This window comes from Anthonomus grandis, chromosome 5, assembly GCF_022605725.1.
Source record: "Anthonomus grandis grandis chromosome 5, icAntGran1.3, whole genome shotgun sequence".
Classification (NCBI taxonomy): domain Eukaryota; kingdom Metazoa; phylum Arthropoda; class Insecta; order Coleoptera; family Curculionidae; genus Anthonomus; species Anthonomus grandis.
In genome coordinates, this window is record NC_065550.1 from 12975928 (window position 1) to 12988915 (window position 12988).

The 12988-nt window shown below is 31.0% G+C and overlaps 1 protein-coding gene across 1 annotated transcript in view; it reads left to right on the plus strand.

Moving 5' to 3' along the window:
• The window catches only part of LOC126735873 (enhancer of polycomb homolog 1), a 72138-nt gene that overhangs the window by 44108 nt on the left and 15042 nt on the right, over positions 1 to 12988 (plus strand). Inside the window, exon 11 of the mRNA XM_050439967.1 lies at positions 6168 to 6258. Within this exon, the coding sequence (XP_050295924.1) occupies positions 6168 to 6258 (91 nt within the window). The remainder of the gene's footprint in view (positions 1 to 6167; positions 6259 to 12988) is intronic.

The window sequence follows — 12988 nt, forward strand, 5'->3', positions numbered from 1 at the left end:
ATTTTCGCGAACGTTTGGATAGGAATTATTGGTGACTACCTAATTGGCCCATTTTTTTTACCGGCAAGATTAACAGGTGAATCCTACACGGATTTCTTGCAACACCATTTACCCACTTTATTAGAAGAAGTACCCCTACAAGTAAGAGTCAACATGTGGATGCTCGTCAGCATCTCGACGTCATCTACCCTAATTGCTGGATTGGTCGTGCAGGACCTCAAAATTGGCCGGCTCGCAGTCCTGATATGAATCCCCTGGATTACTATTTATGGGGTATCTGAAGGCTCTTGTTTATAAAACTCCTGTTCTAGATGTGAATGACTTGAGGAATCGGATAATTGTCAATTGCAATATCATAAGGGATGCTCCAGTTATTTTTGAGTGTGTCAGACACTCAATGACAAATCGTTTGCAGTCGTGTATTTTATCAGAAGGTGGGCATTTTGCTCATTTACTTTAAGGTCGAAATTGTTTATCGAATTAATTGGTGTTCATTTCATGTTGTCGTCCATGGATAATTTTTAGAATGAGTTAAAGATGCTTTAAATTATTTTTTTTTCGAAAACAAAGCCAGATATGAAGAAAAAGTTGTATTTTTAGTTGCTTAAATACAAAAATAAATAAAAAGCTGCAAAACAATTATTGGCCTTGTTTTTTTCTCAACAATAAGCATGTGGTGCTCACTGACACGCCACTGGACCTAATAATTTCAATCTAGTTACAGCTAAATAAGCGTCTTATAACTTCAAATAACTGCACCAAATTTCAACCAAATCGGTTTAAGGATAGTTATCGTATTTTTAAAATACCGTTATTTTTTTGAACCTTCATCGCCCTGTATCTCAGAAACAAAGCAACTCCCGACATACGTTTATAGTAACTTTTTTTCATAAAACGACCTAACGATTCACCCTGTATAGTTTCGTACCGTAGTTAGGAAACACCCTGTATAAATAAATAAGTAAGGTTCCTAAGAAGCTTACATATGGAACCTAATGGTATAATTGATTTTTTATTAAGGGCATATGTCTGTACTGTTGTTTAGCCATCGCATATCATATTTAACAGATTATTACAGATCTGTGTTTCGAGATCGCTGGAAGAAAAAAGTTTCGTTGTTTCTAATTTAAAGAGTGGCCAATAAGAAAATATCGAAAATTATCGTAGTGTTGGTATTCAATCTGCAATACCTAAACTTTTTGACTGTCTTGTTATCAAACAGATAATATGGGTGTGTAAAGATCGGATGGATCATCAGTTCCTTTTGCAGAAATTAAACTTGCTTGGATTTCATTTTCTTAAATATTAAAAAGTTAAAGTATAAAAACGGATATTTTTTTTTGGAAAATGATTAGAGGTATTTGTGATCAGATTCTTTTCCAGAATGATCTGGATCATTTAATTCAGTGGTGTGAAAAAAGCAAGTTATCGTTGAATGTAAAAAATTTGTATGTGTTTATTTTGTCCGTAGTGAGCCACTTAAAGATGTTTCGGCAGTCAGAGACAAAATTTTTTATTAGAAAGTTGTTTATTGCGCTTTGGTGATGTCTATTCGAAATACTGTTCTGTTGTCTGGTCACTATTTTCAGACACATCGGGAGTCATTGGAAAAGTGCACAACAGAGGTTTTTAATGGTTTGTGCATAGGAATCACATTACAATAAATTGTAGATCATGACTGCGAGTTGGAAAATTCGTCAAGACTACCTCTAAAAGAGTTTGTCTGAAAATTGTTTCATGGTCATATTTGTTTTCGAAATTTGGTGGGGCTCATGGGACTTAATGTACCAAGTAGCGGGCGACGATATCAAGCTTTTTTCTTAAATTCATTCCCTTAGCTAAATGTGATTTAGCCAATACAGTTTTCTATATTTATTGATTTTCCTTTTTTTTCAATTGTTAAATTAAATTTATATATTTTTATGATTAATGTCCTGATTTAAGAATGTAGCTATCTTGATATTTGCTTATATTGTACAAACTTATAATTCTAGATTGCTGTTGTATATCAACATAATATACATAATGAGTTAAACTTTTAATTAAGATAATTTTAAGATTTTTATGGAAAATTAGGTATCTCAGAGATTATGCTAAGTTAAAGCATATCACTTGTGTTTAAAATGTAACTTAATATTTTATCTCCTTGAAATTTAATATTTTCTCCACTAGAAATTGAAATGTAATGAAATCATATATTTCCAATTACTAATCATATACATGTTGTTTCTCCAGGAACTGCATCAATGGGTTATGTAAAAGTATAAAAAGGCAACTACTGAAAATTTGGTAACATGGCAGGGTCATTAAAACTCACACAATTAATATTTTGTTACTTTTGGCATTTGCTGTTATATGGGTAGACGTCAACTTTTCATTTAAATATCTATTTCAATTTAATCTATTAATCTATTGTAATTTTTTTTATCTAGAATCCAAAAATTTTATATTTTAAGCACATTTAATGTATAATGTATATACCCAAGTGAAATGATTTTTAAGATATTTGAAATTTTATGTGTAAAATGACGTTTGCAGGATGTCAAAAAAAAAATTTTTCTGCGGGGGGTTTTCATTATTAAATTTGGGATTGATTTCTCAAAGAAGAGGTTTCGCTTTAGTAGAATTTACGTAGTACAGGATAATATTGAGAGAGATACTAACATGGGATTGAATAAATTTCCAAAAGCCATTTTTGTTTATAAAAGATTATCTATCTCGATAATTGTTAGGTTATGAAATATACTACTAACATTTTCAATTGGGCAAAACAATACTATTCCTCTTTACTAAAATATGAACCTGAAATGAATGATTTTTTTTCATAAAATATGATAAGATACTGTATAAAGAAGTCAACATTCAAAGTTAAATGAATGTAGATCACGTATATTAGAGAAAAGGGCAACAATATCGCAACGCCGTTTGATCGCATTGTTGATTTCACCGACACAGGTAACTTTTACCAGTGACGTCTTCAAAAAATATTTACATAATATTTATTATTAATAGATTATGCTTTAAATTATAAACAATATTCCCGTTCATAAACTCTTAATGCGTTTTTTTATACGTACTTACCGTGAAGATCGGCTTAAGCTGCTTTTTTCCCATGGTGCGGCACAAACGGCATAAGTTTTTACTATCATAACAGTTCACAACAAGACTGAAATGACTCAACCTTGCTCCTTTTTCAACCAAAAACTATAGAAAAACACAGAACTTCACAAATGCCGATTGTCAAGATGATATTTCAAATTTGCCACAGTTGCCATTTCAAATTTTTTTGAAGTGGTTTTAGGAATAAGAATGTTAATTTTTTTTTGCTTTGAAGATGTTATTTTTGTGTTTAGAGTAACATATATCTATTTCTACTTCTTATTTTTAATCCAAAATCTAACATCAATAAGTTAAATTAACATTATTATATGTGTTGATATATAGCTGAAAATTTCCTCTTTTGAAAATGCGTTTAAACTTGACAACAGAGAATCGATGAATATGTTTGTAAACAAAACACTCCCCTTGCCCCTGTGCACATGTTGAATTCAAACAAAGTTGTTTACTAATTCTAGCCTAACAATGTTCTAAGTGAAAATGTCATATTTAATAGATATAAAAAGATGTTATATTATCGAACAACGATTTTGGAGTCTCGCAAAGTAATTTATGGGGCTTGCCAAATCAACCCCTTACATATAGAATTATTTGCAATATTTTTTCAGTAACGTTCGAAAATAATTACTGTGTTTGTTCATTCCGCTCTGAGCAATATCACAACGTAGTAAAATTATGTATTTGAATTAAACTGGTATTTATTAATACGTGTTTGCGAGATTTCCATTTTTACTGTTCTTTCGATTTTATTTAACTTTTGTTGTTTTATTGTTTGTTATTTGTTATTTATCATATTTTATGATAAATATTTGTTATTTGCTGTTATAAAATGATGATATGGAAACATCTACGTATGACAACATGGAAGTTTTAGCAACGAAATTCTCATTCTATTGTTATATTACTTATTACTCAAAATCTAAAAAAAATTGGATAGTTTTTAAAACGTTCCTCTTTTTAATAACAATAATGTAATTTTATTTCTTGGTTTTTTCCTGCGGCTAGGCCAGCACTATTTTCGCCTCTTGCGCTTCTGTCCCTTACACTAATTTAATCGTTCTAATTGCTAATTTTTTGGTTTTAAATTTAAAGATCTATATTTTTGGGTGGATAATCCACATGAATTCTACAGGGAAAATCCACGCGTCTTAAAACTACTTTTGTTTTTGTAGGGATAACGAGCATATTTCATTATACAGTGTGTTTCTTTTGTATTATGACAAAATTCAATAATTATGTGAATTGTTCCTTGGATGAAATAAAGCTAAAAAGTGCTTATGAAGATATGTCATAAAAATTTTAGTTTTAATTAAGATAACATTCATTAATATTAATAACTGTAGTTGTAGCGTTTTTTCCAAAAAACAAGGGTTTGCATAGATGTCCGTTATTTATTATATCTAATTATTGGATTGCAACAGTAAATATCGGATTTTATTAATTTTTATTCTGCAATTTACGATTTACTGTTGTAAAATTCAATTTTTATATGAAGAAATCTTTATTATGGCGTAGGAAATCGTGCTTTTTTAAGGCGAGGACAATTAGAACTATCCCAGAAAGTATGCCTATATCCCAATAATTTTTGTTTGGTTTAAGTCTTAGAGAGAAGAGAAGTTTATTATCGCCAATTTGCTTCCGTAGAGTACTGATATGAAAACTGTCTAGCAATTTCTTTCCTTTATTCAAGCTTTTTTTTTATAGAAAAGCTTATATCTGCCATTGTCAAGCCACACGTGATTACGACTTTAATTTTTTTAAACAATTTGAGAACATTAAACGGCTAAATTATAATAAATTAATTTAATATATATTATAATTTTATATATATTTAATATTATATATATTTAATAATTATATATATTTAATATTTATTATAATATTTAATTCTTTAATAAAAATGTGGCGCGCGGGTCGTGTCCCAGACGAACCGAAATAGCGTATAACAAAGATTGGTACTAAAATTATGTTTCTTCTTTTTAACCAACTATGCAAAAAAACACAATTGAAATGAAGTTATGATAAAGAAAAACAGGTTAAAAAGTTCTCGGCTCAGACCGAGGTAAAAAATGGTAATAAATTAAGTTAAACTTGTTTTTTTTTTGTTTTTAAGTGATAAATTTAGACTACCATATACGATTATATAATTATATTAAATTTGACAATGATTATAGTACTATTATTGTCAAATTTAATTTTGATATGAAGAAATATTTATTTTATCGTAAGTAACCGTGCATCACCTCCAAAAAATCTCACAAGAATAGTTCAACGGCTCTAGGTAGAGCAATTGATATTTTGAAGGCGGCCAACACTCGAATAATCCCAGATAGGAATAAGCTTACTACCCAATAATTTTTCCTTGGTCTAAATCTAAGAGTGAAACGGATATCGGAGTTAATCCCAAAGAGCCTTCTGTCATCGCTAATTTCCTCCCGTACATCACTGACATGAAAATTATCGAAGAATTTCTTTCTTTTTTTCTAATACAGCATGTTTTACGGAAAAAGAGTGTCGTCTGTCTAAAATTAAATTTTGAAAAACATTACACGCCAAAATTTATAAATAGGCAAACATTTATTTACAACCATATTTGCACTATTTACATTGAAAAATAAACTCTGAACTTAAAGTCTGTCGGCTTTTTACTTTCTCGTCCGAGAAATTGTGCGCGAGTGGTCTCCGAGATGTACCAAAATAGCGTATAGATTACAACAAAGAAATGTATCAATTTCTACCGGCAGAATCCGTGCCAAAAATTACAAAGTTAAAAAAAATTAAATTAAACCTACAGACTTATTAAACAAAAAGTTTGGTTATAATATTTGTTTTTTTATTGCTTTTATCTTAACTAATTAAACCTTTTTTCAAGTTTTTGTAAACTGCTAAAAAATAATATTCATAAAAAAAATGTGTCATTGGTGTAAACTCATTAATTAATTAGTAGTCAAATACGTATCCAGAAATGTGCAGCTTTTTGTTGTTAAATTTAACATAAGCATTTTCTTAATGCTGGTTTAAACTTTTTTTAACAATTTTTTTTATTTTAGTGTCTAGCAATCGTCGCAAATTGAACAGCAATTCAGCCACAACGTTGAGCTTGCTTAAGTCTGCACAATCTGTTACGCTTAATAGTCATAGGTAAGTTTTTAATAATAATAAACGTCTTTATAGTTCTATAGCATTTGTTTGCATACTTTTAATTAAATGGCATATTTTTGTCTCATTGAGAAGTCGTAAGTTCAGTTCCCTTTTAATATTATTCAATCTATTTCCGCTACAAACATTTTGTCGTGAAGTAGCCAGTGAGATTACAATTACTAGGTACTGTTAAATCTGATATCTATTTGATAGTACTAAATTTGATTTAACAGTAATAAATCTGATAATTATTTTTCATTTTTCCAAAAGATTAAAAATTGCAGTACTAGTACTGCTCTTATCCGTAAAGCCAAAGTAGAGTTTGTCCCTTTAAAAAGTGGTTTTACAAAAGCTCTCAGGAAAACTACTCTTGTCAAACGTATTATAATTTCACAGAGATCTACATGTACTGAGTCAGGAAGGTCAACATAGTGTCAAAGAAATACCATCAATACCTGCTGAATTCTTGTTTTTAATTTTTCTTAAAATACTTTTAAAGTTTTGAACATCTGTATGGTATAGTCAAAAGGATTTCCTTTTAGATATGTTTTATAGAAATAAGACATTTAATCAATATTACAATAATAATTATTAAGAGTATCTGGATCCATGTCAGTTTAATAATCATTCTCAACTCTCATTAAAATTTACACAAAAATAATCAATAAAAGTGCTAGATAAATTAGTTATACGGATTGGATCCTCTACCAACATTTTTAAGTTAAAACAATAAATTATTTCAGATAGGCATTGAGTATGTAAAGAATGCTGATCTAAATAATTAATATTAAAATCTCGTGCAACCACAACCCTTGATTTCACTGGCAAAAGGGAAACCAAATCTCCATCCTGTATATACATAGGACACAAATATTGAACAATCTACCAAAAGCCATTAAGAACTCGAATTAATTTCATCACATTTATCAGTAAATTTTCTAAACTTTCATTTATCAATTTTTCAATTTCATTTATCAGCTAATGAGGTTAAAGATTTAGCAGAAATGTCAACATCATTTACTCCCACCAAATCACAATTACATCGCAAAATCTGACTTAGTAATAGTTAAATCACTGAAATCCACACCAGAAACAACATCATTAAACATAGCATGAAGCTTAGAAATTACCAGAATGGAATTTTCTCTAAAAGAAAAGTGCAAAGCAGAAAATTACTTTTTCCATAATCATTCATTTCATCACATTAGTTTTTAAAAAACTTACTTGTTTTTGCTTTACCTCTAAGTCAGATCTATTTTAAATGTCCTTGTTTGAGATCGCGATTTCATCAATTTTAACTGGTGGCAGAGTTCACCGGTACCAGAACTTCTTTAAAAAAATAACTGATCCCTCCTAACGCAGTGAGTTGTCACAGGAATCCTGGATTCCAACCTGCTGTATTTTATGCTTAAGGTAAACTATTTCCAATGAATATGCATGATTCTCAGCTTCTAATGCTTGATTGGAAGAAACCATGTTTCTATTTAATGATGTGGATTCCTCTATGTTCCTTTTCAATTGCTCCATGTTATCACAATGCTGCTCAATTTTTTTCTCCAAAGCTATCTTTTCATCTCTTAGTTTATACATTTCTTCACTTAAAGTAGCAATTTCCAAACGTTTATCATATTTTAGACTTTCCACATTTTTTTTTTCAGTTTCAAGAATATCTTTTTCAAAGTCAGTTAGTCTACTGCTTTTGGTAATTTGTAGCTCCATTTTTTGAATGATTTTATTTAGTGAAGCTATTTTTTGATGTAGCTGTCCTCATCATTCTTGATTTGAATAAGATCAAACATGTCATCCTTGCTTTTAAGTTTAATTTTAATGTCATGATTCTCCTTTCTCAAATTGTCCAGGTCCTCTAATATCAAATCACAAGAAGAGCCTTTTTTTAAACCAGTCTTTTCACATTGGTGGGAACAAAGATTTACTGTTTATCTTTTTTTTTTGAGGATTCTAAAATCTCTTTCTAAACAGATAAGATGAAATACATTATTACAAACAACGCAGCAGTGGTACAAATAAGCCTTATTAGCACAGCATCTATATCTAAATTTGCAGTTCATCCTGTATACACATTCGGCGGTTGAAAAATTTCGAATATGATTTTTGCGTAATGTGTAAGAAGGAGACAGAGTCAAGCGAGAACAAACTTGGCTCGACCCTGGGCGGCTATCAAGTCATCGTTGCGCTTATCAGTCCGGTTAAAGTTCGGTTGCAATTCCTCGCATACCTGTATGTGTTAGCCGATCATGTTTACAATTTATTTCAACCTTTGGTACGAAGACGGATACAGTAATAAAATAAAAATGGTTTTCACTGTTGATCAAAAGATTAATATCATTAAATGGTATTGTCATGCGGATAGTGCAGAAGAAGTTGTCGGCCGTTTTATATTTGCATATCCTGATCAGCAAGTCCCTACTGCTAAAACAATTTATAATATCTGGCATAAGTTTGAGCAGTCGGGATGTGCAAAATGTTCTAGTGGCGATCAGGAACCTCGTCGAACACCTGACGCTAGGATTGAAAAAGAGGTCAAGGTGTGTGCTTTTGTGGAAGTAAGTGAACCTTGTTCTAGCTCCCAAATTTCTGAAGAACTTGATATTCCAAGTCGTACAGTGCGTCATATTTTGAAAAGAAATAAGTACAAAACCTATAAAATTAAAAACACTCAAGAAATTTTTCCAGAAGATCAAATAAAACGCTTGGAGTTTTGTGAAACCTTAAGAGAAAAAATTGATCAAAATGACGACTTCACAAGTAATATTTTATTTACAGACGAGTCATCTTTTTCTCTTCTAGGTCAACATAATTCTTCAGTCGTGAGATATTGGTCTCGGGAAAATCTACATTTGAGTGTACCATTACGAACTCAATACCCGCAAAAGGTAAATGTTTGGGCTGGTATTTTAGCCAATCACATTGTAGGGCCTTTTTTTATTGATGGTACCTTAAACTCTGAGAGATATTTACTTTTATTGCAACAAAATATGATACCCGCTGTACCGAAACTTGGATGTTAATTTCGAGGAAATTTGGTTTCAACAAGACGGATGTCCCGCTCACAACGCTAGACAAGTGCAGGACTATTTAACAAACACTTTTCTTGAACGGCTTATTTCCACAAGAGGTATTATACCATGGCCTCCGCGATCTCCAGATCTGACGCCTTGCGACTACTTCTTATGGGGCTATTTGACGGAAATTCTTTACCAACACCGACATGAAAGAGCCGTTAATTTGGACGAATTGCGACTTAGAATTATTAATATTTCTAGGTCCGTTACACCTGAAATGTTAGCCAATGTACGTAGAGAATTTTACGACAGGTTGGGATACTGTGAAGCCCAACAAGGAGGAGTATTTGAACACCTTATTAAATAATAAATTTAATTAGAATTATTATTTTGTTTAAGAGTTTTTTAATTTTATTTTAGAATATTGTGTTTAGTTTTCACCAAAGGTTTTTAAGATTTGAGCATATTAAAGTTGTTTTTTTGACTTGCGATTATGAGCACGTTAAAAAACAACATACATTTTTATCTTTCGTGTGCGCGTAAAATTCCAATACTTGATTCGAGGCTAACCTACCCATCTCCATAAACATCACTGCGAGCAAGCCGAAATTAAATTCACATTGCGAGCGGTACGGAAAATCGGCGTGGCTATCGGTGGGAGGTTACCGATGCAGTCGTTCTCTGTCTACTCTCTATCTATTAGGTCTAATACATTAAAACTCAATCCGTAAGATTCAACTCGGCAAACGTGTATAACGGCTTTGATAAGCCAAGTAAAAATTATTGTGAGTCTTATCCCTCGGGCTCGCGACTAATACCAGATTACCACTGATACCATAAATATGACCATCCAAACCTTTTCCCATGTTTCGAGCCGACTACAATCCATAGCACTCCGATGCGACCAAATAGAATAAAGATAGGCGCCTAAAAATTTCGCACAAACAAGCAGTCAGAAAACCGGTAAGAGCCAAGTGTGCTAGCCAGGGAAGATCAAGTTCAACACATCACATTAGCCTTATTATCTGCATACCACAAGCACAGCACAGTAGATTCCAATAGGATGATACTCGTCAAAGAATAGGAGAACAATTTTCATATTTTTTTGGAAGAACTGGTTTTATTAAACAAACAGGTTACTGGCACTATGGTTTTTTGGGATTTAGACTAACACTAATTATTGTTTTGGGCTCTCAATACACCAAACAAAAGAACACATCGGCTTTGGGTTTTATTTTAATATAGAACTTGACTAAAATTCTTAAATTTGTCCGGCGTTAAAAGCAATAAATGCAGGACGATATTTAAGTCGTACTTAGATTCAGACAGATTCACACCGATACAAAATGATGAACTGGTCTCCTAAATTTAAGATGATGTAGTGTAACCTGCTATATTATCGTAAATTTGCATGTTCTTTATGGAAAAATTGCTTAGTAAACAAACTTTATAAGCAGATTTAAATCTAAGGGTTTTGCTGAATTATCCACTGCTGCATCTATGTAATAATTATTAAATTTCTTGTACGCTGCAATTGACTATTGGGAAAGTCAGATAGAATAAAACATGTATTCAGCGTAAGAAATATATTAACATCTGCTTAGCGCTTTAGGCCGTAGTCAAAAAACGTGAACAGGTTAAAATCATTAGAATTAAAATTTCAGATTATTTCTTTACAGCAATACATTGGATTATTTAATTATAGGGATATTGTTCCCTATAATTAAATAACTCAATGTATTGCTGTAAAGAAATACTCTGGAATTTTGACGGCTGCGTACTGCCTAAAGCGCTAGGCAGATGTTAGTATATTTCTTATGCTGAATACGTCTTTTCATTCTTTTTAACTTTCCCGATTTATCCAATAAGCCTGATGATCATTTCTCGAACTTTTAAAAGTAATTTAATTATTACTGTCTGTTCCCGCCAAGTCTGCATTTACTGAGAGAGTTGTTTTAAATAGCCAATGGCGAGACGAAAGAAACAAAGTGTTTATCATGACGTCACCGAAATATCACAATTTACGTTTTATTTCGTGTGACTCCAATGTTTACATTTCTATTAGTCAATTTTATTATATATATTTAATTTTCATAAAAGTTCTATTTCTTTTAAAGGTAAGAAGATGTTCCTTTTATATATGTTAAAAGATCATATTATGCATCCGAATTATTGCGGCTTCTTTTTATTTCATTTTCAGTCAATCATAAACGTTCAACATATGTCGGCAGGATATTCCATAAGAAATAACTGTTTTTCGAGAATATTCCCAGACTGTGGCTATTGAATTGTTTTCTTTTGCTCGTCATTGTGATATTATACAAAAATGGTTAGGCTATGGCGTCTAAAGAAAAGTTAAGTTAACTACAGAAGAGTTTCCTATGCGTATTAAGGACTATTGTGTAGCGGAAATTATTCATGACGTTTCCTGACCAGTTCATTTTCAACTTTGCAAGATGATGGCCTTTCTGAGGGAGCTATCCTAAAAAAGAAAATTTTCTCTTAACCATCTTTGATGCTGCACAGCCATAGTGTCAAGTTAAACCCTTTGTATTTATACTTTTTTATTTATGAGTTTTGCAAGCGTTTTGAAATAATGATCGATCAAGATTCTGTCATGTGCGCTACTGGGGTTTCCCATCTTTTTTTTAATTGTCGGTCGTCAAGTGCCACTTGAAAGTCAAGTCAAGTAGGTCAAAAGAAATTATATAATTTAATAATTGAGATATACCGGGTGACGCAGACAAAAGGGAACACTTAATAACTTTTTTACTTTTTAAGATAAACAATTGAAATTTGGTATAGCGAGCGATAGAATAGTTATAGGAGCATCTTGTGACATATTCTATTGCTTTCCACCACTTCCGGTTTAACAGGAAGTGACACTAACTTTTTTATTTTAAATAGGACACTTGGTATATATTACGTATTTCGATAGAAAATAATATTCTAAAAACAATAATACTATATTTGCTACCTTTTGTTTTATACTCATAGAAAAAATAACCTTTTCAAATTTTAAAATAGGATGCCATAAATGCATTGAAAGTTTTAATTTTTAATCAAGTAATCACGGTAAAATAGTTTTTGTTACATTTTAGGACTTAAATCATTCACACGCATATTTAAAATGTCTAAATGTAGCAATCAAAGCCTTCTATGCTATTTTTATTAATTAAGTGCGTTTATTTATGTGACTTAGTTTTTCTTATGGGCTTATTTAACAACCGATTTAAAAAATAATCATATCAAATTAGCGGGAAAAAGAAACCGCATTTGAAAAGTGGTTGTTCCCAATAATGTGCTATTTAAAAAAATTAACTAAATGCCAAAATTAATGGTGTGGACATTTTAAATAGACATGTAGAAGATTTAAGTCATAAAATGCAATGAAAACTATTTTTCCGTGATTACTTGATTAAAAATTAAAACATTCAATGCATTCATGGTACCCTATTTTAAAATTTAAAAAAAATTATTTTTTCTATGAGTATAAAATAAAAAGTGGCAAATGCAGTATTATTGTTTTTAGAATATTATTTTTTATCGGAATGCGTAAAAATATACCAAGTGTCCCATTTAAAATATGAAAGTTAGTGTCTCTTCCTATTAAACCGGAAGGGATGGAAAATAATAGAATATGTCAAAAGATGCTCTTATAACTATTCTATTGCTATACCAAATTTCAATAGTTTATCTTGAAAAGA